The sequence below is a fragment of the Oncorhynchus nerka genome, linkage group LG24 (genome assembly GCF_034236695.1).
Source record: "Oncorhynchus nerka isolate Pitt River linkage group LG24, Oner_Uvic_2.0, whole genome shotgun sequence".
Classification (NCBI taxonomy): Eukaryota; Metazoa; Chordata; class Actinopteri; order Salmoniformes; family Salmonidae; genus Oncorhynchus; species Oncorhynchus nerka.
The window spans coordinates 21,010,787-21,037,546 of NC_088419.1; the positions used below are offsets into that span (position 1 = coordinate 21,010,787).

The following is a 26,760-nucleotide window of genomic DNA, read 5'->3' on the forward strand; positions in this document are numbered from 1 at the left end:
GTACTTGCGGTCGATGTGCAGTCTACTAATTATTTGTAATTATGTTCCGGCCCCCTGACCATCCGCCCAAGAAAAAACTCCAGGCGTGTCCGTATAGCCCAGGGATCATCAACTAGACAGATGGTCAGGGGGCCGGAACATAATTACATAATTACAAATCATTTGTAGACTACAAATTGACCGCAAGAAGTCCAAACATATATAATAATTGACTAAAACAATCATTTCAAACCTCGCTTTCCCTGGGCTATACGGACACGCCTGGTGCCCAAATCGATTATGTTGGTTGAGCAGCTGAGAGTCAAATGTGGAGAGGAATGTATTCGGTTCAGTCAGTCGTCCTGATGAGCCCTCCCAGCAAGTTTATGCTGGCAAGAAAATGCGCTAGTTAAAACGTGTAAAATAAAGTGAGGTTTATTTCTATGGGTGAAGGAGAAATAACTTGTAGTATTGGTCACCATCTGTATTTGGACATCATCTCCATTTTTTTCCATCCCAATATATTTTATTTAGAGGAGGATAGCAGCCTATACAGAATACAGATAAATAACTTGTAATATTGGTAGTAACAATTTGGATGTCACTGTGATAGGCCTGCAGATAAACACTGCTCAATGGGGAGAGATTGCGCTGCAAGCAGGCAACACAACAACACCGGGCACACTAGTGTCCTTCACTCCCGCTTGCCGCATTAAGGAGATGGAAGTAGCTACATAGTGTAGCCCAGAGGTATCCAACCTTTTCTAGCATGAGAGCTACTAATGAAACATGTCGTGAGATACTCACTTTTTTCTAGCTTTCAAATAGGCACATTCTTCTCTTCTTTCCCCTGCAACTCTTCCCGGGTCCTTATTGTACAAGAGAAAGGAGTTCACTATGTTTTCTGTCAATATATCTGGTAAAATAATGGTTAATAAACAGCTCTTAAGGGGGGCCCTATGAAATCTGTTATTTTTTCCCAAAATTATGTTTTACATTTTCCCAAATTATGTTTTCAGATTTGTACTTTTCCTGGTCTTAGAATATAAATGTTTTTTTCACTCTCAAAATTACAACTGTTCATAGAGAAAAAACGAAATGAGATGTTTCAGAGTCCATGTTTATGCTTAAGAACAAATTATTATTTTCAATGACGGCCTAGGAACAGTGCTGTCCTTGTTCAGTGGTAGAACTACAGATTTTTACCTCGCAATCTTTTGGTTATTAGTTCAATGCTCTAACCACTAGGCTACCTGCCGCCCCATATTGTGTTGGGTTAGGCTTTTTTAACCAGGGATGGGAAAATGTCAATGCTGTGTTGATTAGATAGTAGCTGGGACCTTGTGGTGTCTAATAGCCTTTGAAGTCGGAGATTTCTGAGTTCCCAGTTGTTCTGAAAGCAACATGGGGAACTCTCGACTTCGGACTTCATGGGGAACTCTCGACTTCGGACTTCAGTGCGTTTAAAACAATTTGGGACTAGGAAAAAAACGATATCCGACAGGATCGACTTGAACGGTCATCCAACTCGGATTTCCAACTCGGGCCTCTTTCTAGAGCTCCGTCTGTCCTACTTGAAGATCACTGACGTCCACTGAATTTACCTTGTATTTTTCAGAGTTCCCAGTTGTTTTGAACGCGGCAATAGCCTCTCCCTGTGGAAAGTACCGGTCATGAGAATGACACCATCATACATGACGTAATTTCGAACATGGGAGATCTGCAATTTCCTGCTTTCGAAACCAATGGTTTATTTATTCACTGCTGCTACCTTTTCGCAGAATAAACCAGATATAATGGCATTTTGTTATTCTATTAGCTACTAGTAGCAATTAACGTAATGTACGGCGTTAAAACCGTGTTGCTCTCCTATCCTTTGTTTTGAAATAAGTGGGCGTGTGTTTCAGCTTCCCCTGAAATACAATCGGGAAGTTGTCCCGCGCCATTTCCATAGCTTCTACGCCATCTCGAAGACCGTGCTTCGAGTTACAATATTACGTTATCAACATCGGTGTACTCTTCTTCAATTTATCAAAACCCCACTGCATCGAGGTTTTAGGACCGACTTCAGTTCAACCATCTACGTACTAAATAACGTCGTCGTTAGCTGTTGATTGTTGTAGTAGTGAGGTGAACTAACGTCGTTGGCTAGCTGGTTAAAGTTAGCCTACTTACCACTTTCGAAAAAATTAAACTAGCTAGTATCGTTGATGTGTCCTACCCTCTCCACTTTGAAGTCATGTTGGGCGAATCACTAATACATATTGAACCACATCTGGACAACGTTGAAAACAATAAGCCATCCATTTTGACTTCCTACCACGTCGGGGCAAGCCTAGGCAAAACAAGGCAAGCACTGTTGAAGAAAGGTGGGAGAAAATTGCGTTCAACAACGTCAGGGTTACAACGGACACACCAACAACCGCGCCAAAAAACGCTGAGAAACAACCCCACACGGCTTGCAGACATCAACAACAATGTCGCAGCTTGTAAAGCCCCAAGTGCCGAACTCACAACCCACCGGACCCAGGCGACTGTGCTGACCTGTCACCATCTAAAGCAGGGGACAAAGAAAGAGGTATATTATTCAGTTAATTTTGTGAAGTAGATGGGAGTTTGTACATGTGGTTATTACTTTGTACATTGTTAGTAACACATTATGCTGCATTTATCCATGTAAACACACGCACTATGCAACGTGGAGTAATTTCCCCCTTTGTTGAGTGCAAAAACATCTAAATGTACAAATTGATGTTAAGCCATTGTAAAATGGTCAGGGTTTCCCAAACTTGGATCCGCTGTGTAGTACTAGGGCACAAGCCAAAAACGAGTTTGGGAAACTATGCACTGGGTGAATGACCACTTAAAAAATAATAATACAATTTTAAAAACGGGGTTGGAGAACGCTGTCAGCACGGCTGCTTCCCTTTAAATACGTCACGCATTGCTTCAAGCCACACCCACCAAACGGATCAAACATACCTCAAAGAATGTGGAAGGGTTTGGGGGAACTTGTTCAGTACAATCCGTAAACATAGCAAACGTTTAATCGAACTGAACTTTCTTGAACAGACCATGGTATCTTTGGTGGGTGTGGCTTGAAGCAATGAGTAACACATTTAAACGGAAGTGGTCATGTTGAGTGTTCAAACCCCCTCCCTATTTTTCAAGTTGTTGTTCAGAACAGCATTGTTTCGGTTTAATTGAACGTTATGCACAAAAAAAATAGGAATTTGGTACACATTGTACAAACAATGTTTATTAAAGGTTGGCCTGAGTAGATGTGCTACAGGTATTTAGGTTACTTGTTATCAAATCAAATGTATTAGTCACATGCGCCGAATACAACAGGTGTAGACCGTACAGTGAAATGCTTACTTACGAGCCCCTAACCAACAATTCAGTTTAAAACAAAAAATGCAGATAAGAGAAAAGTAACAAGTAATTAAAGAGCAGCAGTAAAATAGGGACAGGTTGGGACAGCAGTAAAACAGGGACAGGTTGAAAATGTCAGTGAAGTCATTTACCAGTTGGTCAGTGCATGCTCGCAGTACACTGGTAATCTGTCTGGCCCTGCTGCCTTGTGAATGTTGACCTGGCTAAAGGTCTTACTCACATCGGCTGCGGAGAGCGTGATCACACACTTGTCCTGAACAGATGGTGCTCTCATGCATGTTTCAGTGTTATTTGCCTCGACTCCAGCATTGAAGTAGTTTAGCTCATCTGGTAGGATCCACACTGGGCAGCTCTCGCCTGTGCTTCCCTTTGTTGTCTGTAATGGTTTGCAAGCCCTGCGACATCCGACGAGTGTCGGAGAAGGTTTAGTACGATTCGATCTTAGTCCCTTATTGATGTTTTGCCTGTTTGATGGTTCTGTCGGAGGGCATAGCAGGGTTTCTTATAAGCTTCCGGGTTAGAGTCCCGCTCCTTGAAAGTGGCAGCTCTACCCTTTAGCTCAGTGCGGATGCTGCCTGTAATCTATGGCTTCTGGGTGGGGTATGTACGTGTGGGGACAACGTCATCGATGCATTTATTTATCAAGCCAATGACTGATGTGGTGCCATCAGAGGAATCCCGGAGCATATTCCAGTCGGTGCTAGCAAAACAGTCCTGTAGCTTAGCATCTGCTTCCTCTGACTGCTTTAAAAAAAAACTAGTCACTAGTGCATCCTGCTTTAATCTTTGCTTGTAATCAGGAGTATAGAATTATGGTCATATTTGTCGAATGGAGGGAGAGCTTTGTATGCATCTCTGTGTGGAGTATAGGTGGTTCAGAGTTTTTTTTCCTCTGGTTGCACGTTTAACATGCTGATAGAAATTTGGTGAAACGGATTTAAGTTTCCCTGCATTTAAAGTCCCCGGCTACTAGGAGCGCCGTCTCTGTATGAGTGTTTTCTTGTTTGCTTATGGTGGAATAGAGATGAAAATTATCTCGGTAGGTAGTGTGGTCTCCAGCTTATCATGAGATACTCTACCACAGGTGAGCAATAGCTTGAGGCTTACTTAGATATCATGCACCAGCTGTTTACAAAAATACCTAGTCCGCCGCACCTTGTCTTACCAGACACCGCTGTTCTATCTTGCTGGTACATCGTATAACCAGCCAGCTGTATGTTGATATTCTTGTCGTTCAGTCACGACTCCGTGAAGCATAAGATGTTACAGTTTTTAATGTCCCGTTGGTAGTTTAATCTTCCGCGTATCTCGTCGATTTTATTCTCCAAAGATTGCATGTTTGCTAGCAGAATGGGGGGAAGTGGGGGTTTATTCGATCGCCTACGAATTTACAGAAGGCAGCCCGACCTTCGGCCTCTCTTTCTCGGCCTCCTCTTCACGCAGATCACGGGGATCGGGGCCTGTTCCCGAGGAAGCCGTATATCCTCCGCGTCGGGCTCAGAGTCATGAAAGAAAAAAAAGGATTCTGCTAGTCCGTGGTGAGTAATCGCAGTCCTGATGTCTAGAAGTTGTTTTCGGTCATAAGAGATGGTAGCAGCAACATTATGTACAAAAAATAAGTTGCAAATAAACAAACAAAAAAACAATCGGCTGGGGGCACATAAAACGGCTGCCTTCTTCTCCGACGCCATCTTACGAAATGTTATGAAGGATTTCAACAATGCCGGCGATGTGCCAGTTCCTGAGATGTTTACATATCGCATTGACACCAAAAATAAATGATGGAAGTGGAAATTATTTTTAAAATGTTTGCTCAAGTGTTCTTCAGAGTAGAAACTATTTGATTAACATTTAGAATGGTTCAGACCTTGTGAAACTGTAACGTTTGTTTCTCTTTCCTCCCAGCTGCTGAAGTCAAAAAATGGGAGAGTGGAGAGGGCCACAACACCAGGTGACCAGTCTGTCCACAACCTCGATAGACTCGATCAAGCTGCCCAAAATCTCAACACCCGGAGCCAAAGGAGCAGGCACGTTAATGCACCTTGCAATGCTCCCTCAGTACAGAAATATGACAACAGCTGCCACACAAAGCCCAATTCTGCTCCCTTCCAGCTCCTCCGTAGAGAGAAGAATCCCTTCAACTCAGTTAACAATGTCAAGATTGTGACTGTATCCCCAGCTGAGCTTGTACCTGAGGATGAGCTGAAAGACGGAGAGAAGATCTATGCTGGAGCTAAATTTAGCGAGCCCCCGTCTCCAAGTGTCCTGCCCAAACCACCGAGTCATTGGGTCGGCGAGACTGCCCCCCAACATTCCGACCACAGCCGAGAGCAAATTACGTTTCATTTGAAGTCTCTGCTGAAGGTTCAAGATAAACCATGATCTCAATGGATGGAAAATCTTATCAAAAAGATCCGTCTATACCTGATCAATGACAAATTTGGCACCGAAGAATTTGGACTCTGAAAGAACTGGAACTATAACTTAACAGCAATAGAATGTAATGAGTTTTTGATCTGTAATACAATTTCACGTGTTCTGAGCAAGCGGCCTTGTTTTTGGGGGGATTTTTTATGAACTTGTGTAAATGTATATACTGTAAACATGTAATATAAGTGTATATTTTTCATGTTATTTTAACAGAAAGTATAGTTTTGTTACTGAAGCCTAAAAAACATGTTCACCTTGAGCTGGTGCACTTACTGTTCCAATAATGGGCTGCAGTGCCCATTGGGACATATTAAACGTAAGAAAGATTATCTTACAGATTTGCACAAGACTGACTGAACCAACATGAGTCACCACAATGGCAAGCAAGAATAGTTGTGTGAAGGTTTGGGGTTCTGTGAACTTCAGCCCACCAGTTGTGACTGCTATTGCCTTGAATGCACTGCAGGGAGGACCCACAATCTTCAGGGAACTCTCTGGAAGGACGGTCTTGAAGACGGTAACCTCGTCCCCAGGCTCAACGACAAAGGGAGCCAGCTGGGTGAACGACATCAAGAAGATGGAGTGACAAATGTGAGTCTCAAAATCAAAAATTCCCCCTCTGATGACGAGGACAACTGTGCCGCTGCAGGAAACAGACAAATTCAGCACGAGCACCGACTGAGTGCCCTTTGTTTTGAATCTCTCCAGCACTGACACATTTCTGTTTTTTGTTTTTCCTTTCATTGGCCCCCTGATCACCAGTGTTGTTCCATCTAAAGCGCTGAGAATGTTTACCGGAAGAAAGATGAATGACATGGTCTTTATTATTATGTAACACACATTTGACCCCTTCCCTCTAGAGCTAGGCAGCTGCTAGTTCTTGTTCCTTCACTCCGTGTCACACAAAAATGAAATTGTATTACTGTACCAAAGATTGAATTTTGTTTTTTGCAAATGTTCAAAAAGTTAAGTCCAGTGACTAAATGTGTATACATCTTAAAGCAATACTCTCTCTTTGCAATTAGAATTTAAATTTTATGATGCATTTCATATCTAAATTGAAATTAAAATATTGGCTACCCCTTACATGTTTTCTGTCTGTTACCATTTGCCCTCACAAGTTGAAAATGCTAAGATGTCACAGACTTCACAATGCCTGTCAGTCTCCCCACACGTTTATTGGTTTAGTAATCGAACAACATTATACAACATCAGGGAACTAGTACTCAAGTTACAGCATTGATTGTCGTGGTTGTGGATAAATAACTTACACAACAGTGAAAAATTAACCTGTAACACTATACCGAACAAAAATATAAACCCAATTTCAAAGATTTGACTTGAGTTTTATAGTTCATATAAGGAAATCAATCAGTCAATTGAAAAATGAATTGGGCCCCTAATCTATGGATTTCACATGACTGGGCAGGGGTATAGCCATGGGTCCAGCTCTCATCGAATGTACTGTATAGCTTGTCACAACACAACGGCTTGGCTCAAAAGCATTAAGAAGGAAATACATTCCACAAACTAACTTTTAACAAGGCACGCCTGTTAATTAAAATGCATTCCAGGTGACTACCTCAAAGCTGGTTGATAGAATGCCAATAGTGTGCAAAGCTGTCATCAAGGCAATTTCCAAACGCCTGAAGGTACCGCGTTCATCTGTACTAACAATAGTATACAAGTATAAACACCATGGGACCACGCAGCCGTCATACCGCTCAGGAAGGAGACGCGTTCTGTCTCCTAGAGATTAACGTACTAGGGTATGAAAAGTGCAAATCAATCCCAGAACAACAGCAAAGGACCTTGTGAAGATGCTTGAGGAAACAGGTACAAATGTATCTATATCCACAGAAAAACGAGTCCTATATCGACATAACCTGAAAGGCCGCTCAGCAAGGAAGAAGCCACTGCTCCAAAACCGCCATAAAAAAGTCGGACTACGGTTTGGAACTGCACATGGGGACAAAGATCGTACTTTTTGGAGAAATGTCCTCTGGTCTAATGAAACAAAATATAACTGGCCATAATGACCATTATGTTTGGAGGGAAAAGGGGGAGGCTTACAAGCCGAAGAACACCATCTCAACCGTGAAGCATGGGGGTGGCAGCATCATGTTGTGGGGATGCTTTGCTGCAGGAGGGACTGGTGAAATTCACAAAATAGAAGGCATCACGAGGAAGAAAACTTGTGGATATATTGAAGCAACATCTCGAGACATCAATCAGGAAGTTAAAGCTTGGTCTCAAATGGGTCTTCCAAATGGACAATGACCCCAAGCATACTTCCAAAGTTGTTGCAAAAGGGCTTAAGGACAACAAAGTCAAGGTATTGGAGTGGCCATCACAAATCCCTGACCTCAATCCTATAGAAAATTTGTGGGCAGAACTGAAAAAGCGTGTGCGAGCAAGGAGGCCTACAAACCTGACTCAGTTACACCAGCTCTGTCAGGAGGAATGGGCCAATATTCCCCCAACTTATTGTGGGAAGCTTGTGGAAGGCTACCTGAAATGTTTGACCCAAGTTAAACAATTTAAAGGCAATGCTACAAAATACTAATTGAGTGTATGTAAACGTCTGACCCACTGGGAATGTGATGAAAGAAATTCAAGCTGAAATAAATAATTCTCTCTACTATTATTCTGACATTTCACATTCTTAAAATAAAGTGCTGATCCTAACTGACCTAAGGCAGGGAATCTTTACTTGGATTAAATGTCAGGAATTGTGAAAAACGGAGTTGAAATTGATTTGGCTAAGGTGTATGTAAACTTCCGACTCTATAATGTAGATGTAAACGTATGATATTATTCCAGTTTAAAAATAAACATAGCATAATATTTTTTTAAACAACAAAAACCATAACAAAACAAGAAATAATGCAAACAACTGTATCTCATGAAAGAGAAAAGAAATATAAATATATTTTTAAAGCTGATCTTGTTTTAAGAACAACAAAAAAGGTACATCCATGGATAGGCCTCAGAGGGCATAGGCACACCCACTTGGCAGCCAGGTCCAGCCAATCAGAATGAGTTTGTCCCCACAAAAGGCCTTTTTACAGGCAGAAATACTCCTCAGCCTTCCCACTATCCAGCAGGTGAAGAATCAGGATGTGGAGGTCCAGGGCTAGTGTGGTTACACGTGGTCTGCGGTTATGACGCCAGTTGGATGTACTGCCAAATTCTCCAAAACAACATTCGAGGTGGCTTATGGTAGAAAAATTAACATTCCATTCTCTGGTAACAGCCCTGTTGAACTCTGTACTGGGGGCCCTAGCTGCATGCAGAGTGCTATTTCAGGCTGCAGTCACTGCCAGGCAGTCAGGCCAGTTACAACATTTAAGATACAGCTGATGTTCCCCTGGCCTACTCTCAGAATAAACCAACAGCATAACTCTAAAGGCCAACGTCTGGTTTCATTTCCAGTGAAAAGCATGATTTATGCGGACCAACAATAGTAAACTTGTGTACAAATACATACAATGATAGTCGCACACTCTAAATATATTCCCAATAATTGATGGGTAAACACCAACATTTTGGCACTTATTATTTTCCAGTTCCAGCAGCCTACCCCTGGAAGGAGTCAAAGCGTTGGATGCTGCTAAGCTCGCCTACAGTAACCTCTTTGTGCAGAGACAGCCTGGAGAATCCACGGTGAAGGACAGCCCACCGAGCCCAGTTAACATTAACACGTACAGTACCAGGGTTTTTCTTTATTTTTACTATGTTCTACATTGTAGAATAATAGTGAAGACATCAAAACTATGAAATAACACATATGGAATCATGTAGTAACCAAAAACGTGTTGAACAAATCAAAATATACACTGCTCAAAAAAATAAAGGGTACACTTAAACAACACAATGTAACTCCAAGTCAATCACACCTCTGTGAAATCAAACTGTCCCCTTAGGAAGCAACACTGATTGACAATAAATTTCACATGCTGTTGTGCAAATGGAATAGACAACAGGTGGAAATTATAGGCAATTAGCAAGACACCTCAAATAAAGGAGTGGTTCTGGAGGTGATAACCACAGACCACATCTCAGTTCCTATGCTTCCTGGCTGATGTTTTGGTCACTTTTGAATGCTGGCGGTGCTTTCACTCTAGTGGTACCATGAGACGGAGTCTACAACCCACACAAGTGGCTCAGGTAGTGCAGCTCATCCAGGATGGCACATCAATGCGAGCTGTGGCAAGAAGGTGTGCTGTGTCTGTCAGCGTAGTGTCCAGAGCATGGAGGCGCTACCAGGAGACAGGCCAGTACATCAGGAGACGTGGAGGAGTCCCTAGGAGGGCAACAACCCAGCAGCAGGACCGCTACCTCCGCCTTTGTGCAAGGAAGAGCAGGAGGAGCACTGCCAGAGCCCTGCAAAATGACCTCCAGCAGGCCACAAATGTGCATGTGTCTGCTCAAACGGTCAGAAACAGACTCCATGAGGGTGGTATGAGGGCCCGACATCCACAGGTGGGGGTTGTGCTTACAGCCCAACACCGTGCAGGACGTTTGGCATTTGCCAGAGAACACCAAGATTGGCAAATTCGCCACTGGCGCCCTGTGCTCTTCACAGATGAAAGCAAGTTCACACTGAGCACATGTGACAGACGTGACAGTCTGGAGACGCCGTGGAGAACGTTCTGCCTGCAACATCCTCCAGCATGACCGGTTTGGCGGTGGGTCAGTTATGGTGTGGGGTGGCATTTCTTTGGGGGGCCGCACAGCCCTCCATGTGCTCGCCAGAGGTAGCCTGACTGCCATTAGGTACCGAGATGAGATCCTCAGACCCCTTGTGAGACCACATGCTGGTGCGGTTGGCCCTGGGTTCCTCCTAATGCAAGACAATGCTAGACCTCATGTGGCTGGAGTGTGTCAGCAGTTCCTGCAAGAGGAAGGCATTGATGCTATGGACTGGCCTGCCCGTTCCCCAGACCTGAATCCAATTGAGCACATCTGAGACATCATGTCTCGCTCCATCCACCAACGCCACATTGCACCACAGACTGTCCAGGAGTTGGCGGATGCTTTAGTCCAGGTCTGGGAGGAGATCCCTCAGGAGACCATCCGCCACCTCATCAGGAGCATGCCCAGGCGTTGTAGGGAGGTCATACAGGCACATGGAGGCCACACACACTACTGAGCCTCATTTTGACTTGTTTTAAGGACATTACAGCAAAGTTGGATCAGCCTGTAGTGTGGTTTTCCACTTTAATTTTGAGTGTGACTCCAAATCCAGACCTCCATGGGTTGATACATTTGATTTCCATTGATCATTTTTGTGTGATTTTGTTGTCAGCACATTCAACTATGTAAAGAAAAAAGTATTTAATAAGAATATTTCATTCATTCAGATCTAGGATGTGTTATTTTAGTGTTCCCTTTATTTTTTTGAGCAGTGTATTTTATATTTGAGATTCTTCAAAGTAGCCACCCTTTGCCTTGACAGTTTTGCACACTATTTTTCAAGGTTACACTGTAGTTTGCAAGGAATGCCTTTTACAACGTACTGCAGAATCTCACCCTGCAGCGGTTGTATGAGGTAAACGGCAAGACTTTGGGGACCGAATTCGCTACAAATGAAGAGGTTCTCAAAGTCTCCTGCATTCCTCCTTGTGCTTTCCACAGGCCCTCTTGTGGTCATCAGAAGAACTAGGAAGCAACATTCTTGTTATGCAAAGAACTTTAATGCTGTAACGTAGAACTAAATAAATTTGATAGTTATCTCCACTTGTTCCACAGACTTTGGCAATGTGTATTTTATTGTACCTGGAATCCACCCATACTTTTACATTGGCTCAGATGCTCTAAACCACACAGAGGAATACACTGTAGCTGCTGGTACGTCTTCATCATACACCTGAAACAAATGAGAAATATATGTTGTTGTTAAAGGAAACATGTAGTCTACTCCATGACATGCAAATATGATTTTTTTCCCCCCCTCCAGGTAAGTTCAGTAAATCCTTTTTGAGAAATTTTAGTGCAGCATAAAAAGAGACAACATAAAACCATAACGTAGTATTCAATCATTTTTCACAAAGGCTTATTGTGTGTGTCTCTGAATCTGAAGGCCGGCATCCCGGAGTTGCCTTTTCACTGTTGACGTTGAGACTGGTGTTTTGCGGGTACTATTTAATGAAGCTGCCAGTTGAGGACAAGAGAGCCGTCTGTTTCTCAAACTAGACACTCGAATGTACATGTCCTCTTGCTCAGTTGTACACCGGGGCCTCCCACTCCTCTTTCTATTCTGGTTAGAGACAGTTTGCGCTGTTCTGTGAAGGGAGTATTATACAGCGTTGTATGAGATCTTCAGTTTCTTGGCAATTTCTCGCATGGAATAGCCTTCATTTCTCAGAACAAGAACAGACTGACGAGTTCCAAAAGAAAGTTAATTGTTTCTGGCCATTTTGAGCCTGTTATCGAACCCACAAATGCTGATGCTCCAGATACTCAACTAGTCTAAAGAAGGCCAGTTTTATTGCTTCTTTAATCAGCACTACCGTTTTCAGCTGTGCTAACAAAATTGCAAAAGGGTTTTAAAATGATAAACTTGGATTAGCTAACACATGTACACTATGTAGATATTCCATTAAAAATCATCCGTTTCCAGCTACAATAGTCATTTACAACATTAACAATGTCTACAATGTATTTCTGATCCATTTGATGTTATTCTAATGGACAAAAAATGTTCTTTACTTTAAAAAACAAGTACATTTCTAAGTGACCCCAAACTTTTCTACGGTAGTGTACCTTTTCAGGCTTCGGTTGAAATTAGGCTTAATTGCAAACAAATGTCATAGCAATGTTGAATTAGATAAGCCTACATGTATTGGAAAGGAAGGTTTATATATTCTCCATTCAGGGAATTTAATAATAAATCTGATAAAAGTCTACTGATGCTCATAATCTGGGGGGTTTTCTTCAGTCTATTCATCCATTACATTTCATTGCATGTGAATGAAACAGTCATTATCATATCTGGACGGAAGCCTATTAATTAAATGTAAGAACAATGTACAGAATTCGTGAAGAGCAAATAGAAGAAAACATTTTAATCAATTACTTATTGTTTCAGAAACTGAGTTACAAAATCATCATGTCAATAGCCCATTTACCTGTCACACATGTTGAATCAAACACTAAAATACATGGGAAGGGTGGTCAGAAACTGGCAGTAATGCAGGACATAATGTAAGAAGAATTTTTTTTTTTCATCAGTTGACAGATTTATGCTAAAATACTGTACAAGTACTGTTATTAAGTAGTTATTCAATACATATTCAAGCATACCCAGAGAAGGGGGGACACAATAAAAATAGGTGTAATGGTCCATTTGAAACCACAATACACAAAATGATCCCGACATTGTAGCACAGTTTGAAATAACCATTTGGACACCATTTGTTTTGATGTACATTACATTACATTTCACATTTGCCAATACATGCAATTCTGGATGCTACTGTATATCTGATATCATAAAAACTGCACAAAAATGTACTTATTGGTACAGAAAGTATTTGGTATAGCTTTGTTCCCTAACTTAATCAACCTGAGGGACCTATACACTGTGTCACATTCTGACCTTAGTTCTTTTGTTATGTCTTTGTTTTAGTATGTTCAGGGCGTGAGTTGGGTGGGTTGTCTATGTTTATTTTTCTATGAGTTGGTATTTCTGGGTTTTGGCCTGGTATGGTTCTCAATCAGAGGCAGCTGTCAATCGTTGTCCCTGATTGAGAACCATACTTAGGCAGCCTGTTTTCACCCTTGATTTGTGGGTGATTATTTTCTGTTGAGTGTTTGTATTCTTTACCAGACAGAACTGTTTCAGTTTCGTTCGTTCACTTTGTTGTTTTTGTTGTGTTCAATTTCTTTATTAAAAATATGGACACTTACCACGCTGCGCATTGGTCCTCACCTTCTTCCACCAACAACGACCGTTACATACGGGCTCACAAAAGTACAATTATTGATGCTTTCGAGTGACCTTTAACATAATGCTCACTGTAATATACTGTATCTCCTTGGATTGTTATTTTATGAATTCTTGTTTGGATTATTTTTCTTATTTGTGTATTTTATTGTATCTGCGAGACATCATTCTGCACGATTGGAGCTAGTAACATAAGCATTTCACTGCACCTGCCATAGCACCTGCAAATCTGTGTACGCAACCAATAAACTTTGATTGATAATGACTAACATAATGGATAGCTCTGCATGATGACGATGATCAAATGTAATGTTAAGATTTTTAGGGAATGCGTTATTCTACTGTAGTGTGACTTTTGCATTAGTTCTCATAGGCTTTGAAAAAATGTATCTTCCAACAATCCAATATAGCATCTTAAACTCAGCAAAAAAAGAAACGTCCCTTTTCCAGGACCCTGTCTTTCAAAGATAATTCGTAAAAATCCAAATAACTTTACAGATCTTCATTGTAAAGGGTTTAAACACTGCTTGTTCAATGAACCATAAACAATTAATGAACATGCACCTGTGGAACGGTCGTTAAGACACTAACAGCTTACAGACGGTAGGCAATTAAGGTCAGTTATGAAAACATAGGACACTAAAAAGAGGCCTTTCTACTGACTCTGAAAAACACCAAAAGAAAGATGCCCAGGGTCCCTGCTCATCTGCATGAATGTGCCTCAGGCATGCTACAAGGAGGCATGAGGACTGCAGATGTGGCCAGGGCAATAAATTGCAATGTCCATACTGTGAGATGCCTAAGACAGCCCTACAGGGAGACAGGACAGACAGCTGATCGTCCTCGCAGTGGCAGACCACGTGTAACAACACCTGCACAGGATCGGTACATCCGAACATCACACCTGCGGGACAGGTACAGGATGGCAACAACAACTGCCCGATGTACACCAGGAACGCACAATTTCTCCATCAGTGCTCAGACTGTCCGCAATAGGCTGAGAGAGGCTGGACTGAGGGCTTGTAGGCCTGTTGTAAGGCAGGTCCTCACCAGACATTACCGGCAACAACGTCTCCTATGGGCACAAACCCACCGTCGCTGAACCAGACAGGACTGGCAAAAAGTGCTCTTCACTGACGAGTCGCGGTTTTGTCTCACCAGGGGTGATGGTCGGATTCGCGTTTATTGTCAAAGGAATGAGCGTTACACCGAGGCCTGTACTCTGGAGCGGGATCGATTTCGAGGAGGAGTGTCCGTCATGGTCTGGGGCGGTGTGCCACAGCATCATCGGACTGAGCTTGTCATTGCAGGCAATCTCAACGCTGTGCGTTACAGGGAAGACATCCTCCTCCCTCATGTGGTATCCTTCCTGCAGGCTCCTCCTGACATGACCCTCAAGCATGACAATGCCACTAGCCATACTGCTTGTTCTGTGCGTGATTTCCTGCAAGACAGGAATGTCAGTGTTCTGCCATGGCCAGCGAAGAGCCCGGATCTCAATCCCATTGAGCACGTCTGGGATCTGTTGAATCGGAGGGTGAGGGCTAGGGCCATTCCCCCCAGAAATGTCCAGGAACTTGCAGGTGCCTTGGTGGAAGAGTGAGGTAACATCTCACAGTAAGAACTGACAAATCTGGTGCAGTCCATGTGGAGGAGATGCACTGCAGTACTTAATGCAGCTGGTGGCCACACCAGATACTGACTTACTTTTGATTTTGACCCCCCCTGTCACGCCCTGGCCATAGAGAGGTTTTTATTCTCTATTTTGGTTAGGCCAGGGTGTGACTAGGGTGGGCATTCTATGTTCTTTTTTCTATGTTTTTGTATATCTCTGTTTTTGGCCGGGTATGGTTCTCAATCAGGGACAGCTGTCTGTCGTTGTCTCTGATTGAGAACCATACTTAGGTAGCTCTTGCCCATATGGGTTTTGTGGGTAGTTGCTTTCTGTTTTGCACCTGACGGAGCTGTTTCGGTTGTTCTTTTTGTTACTTTATATTTAGTGTTCAGTTCTATTTAATAAATGACGAACACGTACCACGCTGCACTTTGGTCCTCACCTTCTTCCACCAACGGCCGTTACACCCCCTTTGTTCACGGACACATTATTTCATTTCTGTTAGTCATATGTCTGTGGAACTTGTTCAGTTTATGTCTCAGTTGTTGAATCTTATGTTCATACACATATTTACATATGTTTAGTTTGCTGAAAATAACAGTGAGAGGAAGTTTCTTTTTTTGCTGAGTTTATATTGGCAATGACAACTCAACTAAATGACAGTTTTGCAATTCTCAATGTGGATACAAGCCAGCCCATTACTTATGAATCATTACGTGAACTCATTACTTCCCCGGACATATAAAACACCAACATATAGGTTTTCAAAATGACAATAACTGCTGTGCTTGAGTCTGTGTGCTGTGCATGGCATGCCCTCTATATCTCAGGTACAGAAATCCAGGTACCATGGTTTAGCATTTTGCATCATCACATCATCAGAGTTGTGGTTCCTTTCCAGGTGCATACACCCTGGGTATTTTCGTAGAAAAATAATATAATTAATATAACTCATTAGAATGAATAGAATTCATTCTAGTTCTGTGGGTATGTCTACCTCCATCCCATTCTGTGCAGTGTTAGAGGTAGCAGGACCAGTAGATGATGTTGAACAGAATATAGGACCCAGGGAAGATGACCCGGGAATACTTGTCTATGGCGTGGGTGTCAATCCACATGCTGCTGTAAGCGCTGGAGCCCACGTGTCCTGTGATCTGGTCGTTCTCCTCAAAGTCCAGATGGACCATCATCCTTTGCTGCATTGCAGCGCCGTTCTCCATCGACTCACCGCCATAGTTCCCAGTGTTGTTGACATCATCCTCGCTGTAGCTACCCATCATGCCTGGGTGGGTCATGCCACAGGTGCAGGGCAGCTGCAGACAGACACTGGATTAGATACCGAGCTACAGTACCCACATTTGAAATCAAAAACTCCTTCCCAGAGCATCTTTTACAGGCTGAGAAACAGACTATTTGGATCCATGGAATGTTATAATGGCACTTACCCTTTCTCGTAGCTTTCTTTCCTTCCGTTCTTGCACCGTAGACAGGTAGTTCACTGCAGCGTACTCTATCACCGATAGGAACACAAACACAAAACTGACCCAGAGGTAAATGTCCACAGCTTTGATGTAGGAAACCCTGGGCATGGAGGCGTTGACTCCAGTGATGATGGTGGACATGGTGAGCACCGTGGTGATACCTGGAGCACAGTACAACACACAACGTCTGATCAGAAAGGTTCAAACTTAGGGACACAGCAGGATATTCTACTGAAGGTAGAATATTAGAGACTTTGTAATAATGAAACATGAGTACAGTCAAAGACAGAATCATAATGAGCTTCAAACAAGATCCTGAACTACTAAGGGCTAACTCACCCAGAGGAACCCTGGCCGGTACGGCCCGGCGGTCGATCCAGAAAGACACCCAGGACAACATGACCATCAGAGTGGCAGGGAAGTAGGTCTGCAGCAGGAAGAAGAAGATGTGGCGTCGCAGGGTGAAGTTGATGTACAGACGGTTGTACCAGCCTGGAGAGAAGAGGATCAGATTATTACATATGTTTAGTTATATCCACTACCATTCAAAAGTTTGGGTCACTTAGACATGTCCATGTTTTTGAAAGAAAAGCACATTTTTGTCCATTAAAATAACATCAAATTGATCAGAAATACAGTGTAGACATTGTTAATGTTGTAAATGACTATTGTAGCTGGAAACGGCTGATTGTTTATGGAATATCTACATAGGCGTACAGAGGCCCATTATCAGCAACCATCACTCCTGTGTTCCAATGGCACGTTGTGTTAGCTAATCCAAGTTTATAGTGTACATTGCACTGCCTGCATTACATTAGCATTACAGAAACACAACCTTGATAAATCACAGTGAACAGCATGTGTTGTGTCAGTCTTCAGTGCCGTACCTGTGCTGCTGTAGAAGGATTTTTTGCTGGTGGTATGGAACTCCTGGATGAGGAACTGGGAGAGGGAGATCCTTTCGTCGGTACTCAGGGAATTGTTCCCTTTCTTCCAGTAGAGCATCAGGTCGTCATCTGTGTACGCATCTGATAAGAGACATGCTGTTCAGTCTTCACCACTTGAAACAAGTCTATGAATAGGTACATTTTATTATGATTTGAATGTGACAGAAGAGAAAGAGTCAAAAGGGAAGTGACATCATTAGAGCAGAGACTCACAGCTCTCGATCTCCAGGGAGCAGGTCTGTGTGTCCAGAGGGAAGCGACTCAGGTCCATACTGCACATGGATGTCACCGTCACCCTGCATGAGAACAACAACACAGACAGTTGAGTATACCCAGATCTGTTTGTGCTTTTGCCAGCTCCATTGCAGTCATTGTCATTCATTGTCATGCCAAACATTGGCAAGGAGTTGACATTATAGTAGTCTATTGGTCAAGCAATACACAGAGCGAGTGGCGACCCGTCATTCAGGGCCCCATCTGTTTTGAGCCCCACCTGCATGTTATTTTGCCATTAATACGCAGTTTGCAAACAATGTAAAAAAAAATGTTAATAAAGCCGCATATAAACATGGTCTCTTATTTGCATTCCTGAGTAAGGCACCTCCAAAATGCAGGTGTTTCAGCCTAGCTCAGTGCTTTCTGTGGTGGTGGGGCAGGCACGGAAATACGGAGCGTAGGGGTTGGTTATGTTCTCTAGTTGCGCCATGATTGGCTCAGTGTTCTGTCACTCATTGGGACTCTACGTTGCCGCAAAATCTATGGGTAGAGCTCGAAAATTCAAGCCCCTTGGGTGCGGCCATAGATTTACATTAGAAGTGCCCATCCAAGGCTCAAGGTAATTGGCCAGAGATAAAATTACGTCAAATCAGGTTATATCATACTTTCAAAATCTTAGCTAGCAAGCTAGCAGTCATCCTGAATCATGTCGACAATCTACTGGCAAATCCTTTTCATTCCTTCTCATATAAACAGAAATTATGAAGAGAAATGATAGATAAAACGTATCATTGCTCATTGGCCATTACACAACAAGTTTGAAATCACAAATTCAACAATGAGTTGTTTGGAAGGAATCCGTGGCTAACTGCAAGCGTTGCAAAGGAATGACTAGCCTGCTATTCAGTGGAGTGGGTGTTGGGTCTAAGTCTGGGTTAAGGTCTCTTTTCCAAGCTTACAATTATAAGCATTCAACACCATGGGCCATAAAAGGTTGAATACAATCCAGTGTGACTTCTGCCACATTCAAAACAACTGGAAACTCGGAACTGGTAAATCTCAGACTTCCGTGAGTTCAAGACAACTGGGAACTCTGGAAAAAAAACACTCTCCGGCTGGGAAAATACATTTTGAACGGTCATCCAACTCGGAATTCCAAGTCGGGAACTCTGGCCTCTTTCTAGAGCTATGACCTGTATGTCTTGAAAGTTTCTGCATAAATTATGTAATATGCCAGGGAGATATGTATACTGTAGCTAAGAATGTAATACTAAGTGTATGTTGTGTAGTAAGCTGTTTGTAGCCCATGTGCCTCACCATAATAATTTAGTCCCTTTCCCCCCTCATAATTTAGCCTACTGTTCTGACTTGGTGGTGCACATGTAGCATATAACCTGTTTTACAGAAATGTAATCATCAAATATTGTAAGAGCTTTCATTGTCTGCTTATATGCCCCCTTTATTTATCCTACAGTTCTGACTTGGTATACAGGGAGAATACTATAAGAACAGCCCATGTTCTGAAATCTGTCTCTGTACATTTCAAAAGTGCTGAACAAATATTTATTTTGACAGGCAAAGCTTCAATACAGGGCTAAGATTGAATCATACTACACAGGCTCCGACGCTCGTCGGATGTGGCAGGGCTTGCAAACTATTACAGACTACAAAGGGAAGCACAGCCGCGAGCTGCCCAGTGACACGAGCCTACCAGACGAGCTAAATCACTTCTATGCTCGCTTCGAGGCAAGCAACACTGAGGCATGCATGAGAGCATCAGCTGTTCTGGACGACTGTGTGATCATGCTCTCCGTAGCTGATGTGAGTAAGACCTTTAAACAGGTCAACATACACAAGGCTGCAGGGCCAGATGGATTACCAGGACGTGTGCTCCAGGCATGTGCTAACCAACTGGCAGGTGTCTTCACTGACATTTTCAACATGTCCCTGATTGAGTCTGTAATACCAACATGCTTCAAGCAGACCACCATAGTCCCTGTGCCCAAGAACACAAAGGCAACCTGCCTAAATGACTACAGACCCGTAGCACTCACGTCCGTAGCCATGAAGTGCTTTGAAAGGCTGGTAATGGCTCACATCAACACCATTATCCCAGAAACCCTAGACCCACTCCAATTTGCATACCGCCCAAACATATCCACAGATGATGCAATCTCTATTGCACTCCACACTGCCCTTTCCCACCTGGACAAAAGGAACACCTATGTGAGAATGCTGTTCATTGACTACAGCTCAGCGTTCAACACTATAGTACCCTCAAAGCTCATCACCAAGCTAAGAAACCTGGGACTAACACCTCCCTCTGCAACTGGATCCTGGACTTCCTGAAAGGCCGCCCCCAGGTGGTGAGGGTAGGTAGCAACACATCTGCCACGCTGATCCTCAACACTGGAGCTCCCCAGGGGTGCGTGCTCAATCCCCTCCTGTACTCCCTGTTCACCCACGACTGCATGGCCAGGCACGACTCCAACACCATCATTAAATTTGCTGAAGACACAACAGTGGTAGGCCTGATCACCGACAACGACGAGACAGCCTATAGGGAGGAGGTCAGAGACCTGGCCGGGTGGTGCCAGAATAACAACCTATCCCTCAACGTAACCAAGACTAAGGAGATGATTGTGGACTACAGGAAAAGGAGCACCGAGCACCTCCCCATTCTCATCGACGGGGCTGTAGTGGAGCAGGTTGAGAGCTTCAAATTACAACAAACTAGATTGGTCCAAACACACCAAGACAGTCATGAAGAGGGCACGACAAAGCCTATTCCCCCTCAGGAAACTAAAAAGATTTGGCATGGGTTCTGAGATCCTCAAAAGGTTCTACAGCTGCAACATCGAGAGCATCCTGACCGGTTGCATCACTGCCTGGTACGGCAATTGCTCGGCCTCCGACCGCAAGGCACTTCAGAGGGTAGTGCGTACGGTCCAGTACATCACTGGGGCCAAGCTGCCTGCCATCCAGGACCTCTACACCAGGCGGTGTCAGAGGAAGGCCCTAAAAATTGTCAAAGACCCCAGCCACCCCAGGCATAGACTGTTCTCTCTACTACCGCATGGCAAGCGGTACCGGAGTGCCAAGTCTAGGACAAAAAAAGCTTCTCAACAGTTTTTACCCCCAAGCCATAAGACTCCTGAACAGGAAAGCAAATGGTTACCCGGACTATTTGTATTGTGTGCCCCCAACCCCTCTTTTACGCTGCTGCTACTCTCTGTTAATCTTATATTCATAGTCACTTTAACTATACATTCATGTACATACTACCTAAATTGGCCCGACCAACCAGTGCTCCCGCACATTGGCTAACCGGGCTATCTGCATTGTGTCCCACCACCCGCCAACCCCTCTTTTTATGCTTCTCCTACTCTCTGTTCATCATATATGCATAGTCACTTTAACGATACCTACATGTACATACTACCTCAATAAGCCTGACTAACAGGTGTCTGTATATAGCCTTGCTACTCTTTTTTCAAATGTCTTTTTACTGTTGTTTTATTTCTTTACTTACCTACCTACGCACACACACACACTTTTTTCCCCGCACCATTGATTAGAGCCTGTAAGTAAGCATTTCACTGTAAGGTCAACACCTGTTGTATTCGGCGCACGTGACAAATAAACTTTGATTTGATCTGTCCTAACTTGCTCATGTCTTAATCGGAATTAAGGATGGCCTCTTATCCGCTCGTTGTCACCTTATGCCATAGTTTGTACATCTCAATTGTCAGTAGAAACCACATTTGCTTAAGCAAGTCAGCCATATCAGCTATGTTTTTTAAAAAGGCAGTAAATGAATCAACTGTTTTGCTGCTTCAACATTTTTTGGGAGAGTTTGCCCCAGAAAGATTTACATGCTAAAATCGCCACTGCACAGAGCAATGCAGTATAATACAATAATGACAAAGATAATCAGTTGGGGATTGGGTGAATATGTTTTGTGTATAGTATTAACTGGGTGGTTCGAGCCGTGAATGCTGATTGGCTGACAGCCGTGGTATATCAGACCGTATACCACGGGTATGACAAAACATTTATTTTTACTGCTCTAATTATTTTGGTAACCAGTTCATAATAGCAATAAGGCACCTCAGGGTTTGTGGTATATTGCCAATATACCACGGCTAAGGCTGTATCCAGGCACTCCACTGTATCCAGGCACTCCACTCCATTGTGTTGTGCATAAGAACAGCCCTTAGCCATGGTATTTGGCCATATACCACACCGCTTTGGGCCTTATTGTTTCACTATATTTCAGACAGATACACACAGAGTCAGGGGGATGAGTAAATTCAGGGATAAATAGATAAAAATAGCCAAGATAATCCAGCACAGTGTAGAAGAGACCCGTCGCTACACTGGATCCTCTGGGAGGAAGATGTACATACAAATCTGCTTCCTTCTGGAACATAAATCTCTGGTTCCAGCCCTCCGAGAGATTAACCCTACTGATGAGCCTGCATGGTATCTATAGTAGAACACACACCACCCTGTCACTCCACAAGTCCAATACATATGTAAGAACAGAGAAATTCTATAATACACCTCAAGGTTGGTATTTACAGATGGCCTATGTGTATACCAGGGCATAGTTCAAAGTCGCAAGACCAGAGTCTGTCTTGATGGCAATTTACACCATTATCTTAGCATGACCGCTGACACCACCAGTGATGAAAGTGTTCATGACGCTACTTACTATCAGTGCCCACAGGTGTCAATAAAACTGTATGCTCCTCCTCTCCACCCTCTCCGAGTTGGGCATCTCCGGCGCGGCCCACGCTTGGATTGCGTCCTACCTGACAGGTCGCTCCTACCAGGTGGCGTGGCGAGAATCCGTCTCCTCACCACGTGCTCTCACCACTGGTGTCCCCCAGGGCTCTGTTCTAGGCCCTCTCCTATTCTCGCTATACACCAAGTCACTTGGCTCTGTCATAACCTCACATGGTCTCTCCTATCATTGCTATGCAGACGACACACAATTAATCTTCTCCTTTCCCCCTTCTGATGACCAGGTGGCGAATCGCATCTCTGCATGTCTGGCAGACATATCAGTGTGGATGACGGATCATCACCTCAAGCTGAACCTCGGCAAGACGGAGCTGCTCTTCCTCCCGGGGAAGGACTGCCCGTTCCATGATCTCGCCATCACGGTTGACAACTCCACTGTGTCCTCCTCCCAGAGCGCTAAGAACCTTGGCGTGATCCTGGACAACACCCTGTCGTTCTCAACTAACATCAAGGCGGTGGCCCGTTCCTGTAGGTTCATGCTCTACAACATCCGCAGAGTACGACCCTGCCTCACACAGGAAGCGGCGCAGGTCCTAATCCAGGCACTTGTCATCTCCCGTCTGGATTACTGCAACTCGCTGTTGGCTGGGCTCCCTGCCTGTGCCATTAAACCCCTACAACTCATCCAGAACGCCGCAGCCCGTCTGGTGTTCAACCTTCCCAAGTTCTCTCCACGTCACCCCGCTCCTCCGCTCTCTCCACTGGCTTCCAGTTGAAGCTCGCATCCGCTACAAGACCATGGTGCTTGCCTACGGAGCTGTGAGGGGAACGGCACCTCAGTACCTCCAGGCTCTGATCAGGCCCTACACCCAAACAAGGGCACTGCGTTCATCCACCTCTGGCCTGCTCGCCTCCCTACCACTGAGGAAGTACAGTTCCCGCTCAGCCCAGTCAAAACTGTTCGCTGCTCTGGCCCCCCAATGGTGGAACAAACTCCCTCACGACGCCAGGACAGCGGAGTCAATCACCACCTTCCGGAGACACCTGAAACCCCACCTCTTTAAGGAATACCTAGGATAGGATAATGTAATCCTTCTCACCCCCCTTAAAAGATTTAGATGCACTATTGTAAAGTGGCTGTTCCACTGGATGTCATAAGGTGAATGCACCAATTTGTAAGTCGCTCTGGATAAGAGCGTCTGCTAAATGACTTAAATGTAAATGTAATGTATGCAGTGTGTTCGGACTGCCAGCAGAGGGACCTACTGACACAGACATCTTGATACTGGCTCTTGCTGCCAAGGCTCTCAAATGGACCAACTGTGGATTACAAATCTCTTGGCTCCAGCATTCTGATTACTCACCAAAATGACAAACTCAATCTCTGTCTGCAGATTTACTATACTTTACTGACAGTTTCTCATCACATCCATCATGTTGTCATGAAATACAAACTGCACGTCTTGGTTAAGAGATATAAATAGGCACTTGGCCAGGACCCTGATCCATAACAGCATCACAGCATTTTAAAATTGCTAATGGGTAAAAACAAAGCATGAAAGTGTTGAATTTAGCCTGTCTCAGCTGGCAGCTCTGTGATTTGCGTAATGAAATCACTTTTGAGGATAAATTGTCAGTTGGCAAAGACTAGTGTTTACAAACAGCACAAGCTTCTCTTCAGTTGATTCCATTCCAAAAAGTGATCAGACCTAGCTAGCTCATTTCACCCATCATTTGTAGGCTTTGTCTGGACTTATTTTACATAACAAGTTACTGTACCTACTAGAGTTCACAAGGGAGTTTTGTGGCACACAAAATAATCTAAGCCTCCTGATGCCTAGCTTTGATGGCGGATGAAGTGAGTTCTCCCCTTACTATGTAAAGAGCTTTGAGTACCTCAGTAGGGAGAAAGGCTCTATATACTGTAAATCCAATCCATTATTAATATTAACACACATTTTCCAGTCTCAGGCAAGGTTACTCATCGTGCAGGTGTGGTTCACCAAACCCTTTCTATTATACCAGTATGCTTCAAACTGATTGCCAGTGTCAACCATGTAGCAAAGAACAAAACCAATGTTCGACTCTGACCAGGTCAATTGGTACCTTAAGCTGTAGAGCACCTTGCCATCAGGGTAGACTCTCAGCATGACATTATCTGTGGTGGTGTCGTGTGTGAAAGACCTCTTGGAGTGGACAAAGAACAGGTCAGGCACCCAGATCTTCTTGACCAGGCGCCCGTCAAAGGTCATGCTCTTATTGGTGGTGCTGTGGAAAGAAAGGCGCTCATCTTTCCAGTAGTGCCTAATATACAGGGTCATGGTGAAGTCCTGAAACACAGAGCATGACAATGCTGCAATTTCAACAGAGCGATCACATATTAATAACCACAATGAATGGCATACACTATAAATGTCTTCTCCTCTTCTTTCCAATTCATCTAATTAAAGTATGGTTGATCTATGCATCTATGAAGGACAGCTTTATTTTGGTTTACATCACAGCTTACAGAAAGTATAGAAACACTTACCATGTCAACTTCTGAAATTGTGTCCAGACTCTCTACCTGAACATCAACTCCAACTTGAACAGTGTGTCCTGCAAAGATACACAACTCAAATCCTAGCTTAATTAAAACAATAAACATAATGCATAAGTAAACAAAACCATTCAGATATGTTAATGGTAATTGTAACTTGTTTCCATAAATAGCTTAAGTTGTTAATGGTTGGGGTAGATAAGTGTATAGTTCATTTGTTTATTTAAGTCAGTCAAGCACCCAAGCTAACTGGCTAACATTGGCTAGCTTGCTAGCTACTTTACAGACACAGAGAAGTTCAGGAAACAGGTCACTCTGACCATTTAACTTGCCCTAGCAGAGCTGGTAAGACTTTTCATGTTATTAAGAGGGTTAGTGATTGTAACTGTGTTACTGGCGACAATTGAATTACGTTTTTAAACAATGTTTACTGGCACCTGTCATAACAACAGGCACGACATGTCGTTTGTAAATGTATCAATTATTCGACACTTTGGCACTCTCAAACCAGAGTGCTCTGAACTCGGAGTAGATTGCCAGAGTGAATTTACGAACACACCCTATTAACAGACAATACACACTTATTCTCCCATGCCCTTATCACAGTCAACACACACATATTTGACATTTTATAGTAAAAATATAATGGAATATAACAGAATGAAATTGAAAGGATATTTCTTCCCAGACTACAAAACGTGTGGAACCATGGTCATTTAAAAAAGGTGATATTTTGGAACAGGCGCACATTTTTTGATAGTTCAATTGGCATGGGTAGATTCTTTATTTTTATTTTTTATTGTTTTACAAAATTCTTAATAGATCTAATCTCTCAATGTTCATCTCAAAGTGCACTAGATTGACACATTTAGCTGTTAAAATTCTAATGTTCTTCTTCTGGGGGAGGATGCCCCCAAACCTCCCTACCAGGGTTCCCCTCTGGCTTTGGGCTAAGCCCCCAATGTCGTCAAATCCTAGAAACGTCCTTGGGTAGGGATCACAAATCAACACAGAGAAAAACAGAAAAGTCAATAGGTTGCTAAGATTATCTCTCCATTGTTGTAACAATGTAATAAAAGCTGTCTCGATTACGTAGCTGTATTTAGGGGACATTTTTATCTAGACAATTCTATTTAAAACAATGAGTTTTTGCTCCATTAGTCCCTTGCACCAGTTCCCTGCAAAAAAAAACACAATTAGGCCACAGTGTTCCAAAAAACCAACTCAGCCGTGCCAGACACAAACATATCTGGAGGCTCTCCAATATTTAGTGGTTGAATTTTATAATCCTTCCTGGGTTGAAATGTCATATTGCAGACAGCTGAAAGAGCTCATCTCCCTTAAAGGGATTTAAAAAGGAACCACTCATTTTGTTTGTGTATCCCATGAGGTAGCAATACAACATTTATTCATATCTCTTACATATACAGTACCAGTCATTCAAGGGTTTCTCTTTT

General features: G+C 43.3%; 2 protein-coding genes across 2 annotated transcripts in view; one reads left to right on the forward strand and one right to left on the reverse strand.

Annotated features, from left to right (window-relative positions):
- The first annotated feature begins 1,934 nt into the window (after positions 1-1,934).
- LOC115107651 (proline-rich nuclear receptor coactivator 1-like) lies at positions 1,935-6,891 on the forward strand. The gene is made up of 2 exons (XM_029631131.2): positions 1,935-2,557; positions 5,281-6,891. The coding sequence occupies exons 1-2, from the start codon at positions 2,219-2,221 to the stop codon at positions 5,755-5,757; spliced, it is 816 nt and encodes a 271-aa protein (XP_029486991.2). The 5' UTR covers positions 1,935-2,218; the 3' UTR covers positions 5,758-6,891.
- A 5,969-nt stretch (positions 6,892-12,860) lies between these two features.
- LOC115107652 (gamma-aminobutyric acid receptor subunit rho-1-like) overlaps positions 12,861-26,760 on the reverse strand; it is a 33,460-nt gene continuing 19,560 nt past the window's right edge. The window contains exons 4-10 of the mRNA XM_029631132.2: positions 25,295-25,362; positions 24,871-25,094; positions 18,013-18,095; positions 17,740-17,880; positions 17,192-17,344; positions 16,817-17,013; positions 12,861-16,684 (exon numbers count right to left, since the gene is read on the reverse strand). Of these exons, the coding sequence (XP_029486992.1) occupies positions 16,391-16,684; positions 16,817-17,013; positions 17,192-17,344; positions 17,740-17,880; positions 18,013-18,095; positions 24,871-25,094; positions 25,295-25,362 (1,160 nt within the window). The 3' untranslated portion in view covers positions 12,861-16,390. The remainder of the gene's footprint in view (positions 16,685-16,816; positions 17,014-17,191; positions 17,345-17,739; positions 17,881-18,012; positions 18,096-24,870; positions 25,095-25,294; positions 25,363-26,760) is intronic.

What these genes read in the sequence shown, in the direction of transcription:
- LOC115107651 (XM_029631131.2), top strand. Translation starts at nt 2,219, where the DNA reads ATGTTGGGCGAATCACTAATACATATTGAACCACATCTGGACAACGTT. An exon ending in AGCAGGGGACAAAGAAAGAG is followed by an intron (nt 2,558 to 5,280) that starts GTATATTATTCA and finishes CTTTCCTCCCAG; the next exon opens with CTGCTGAAGTCAAAAAATGG.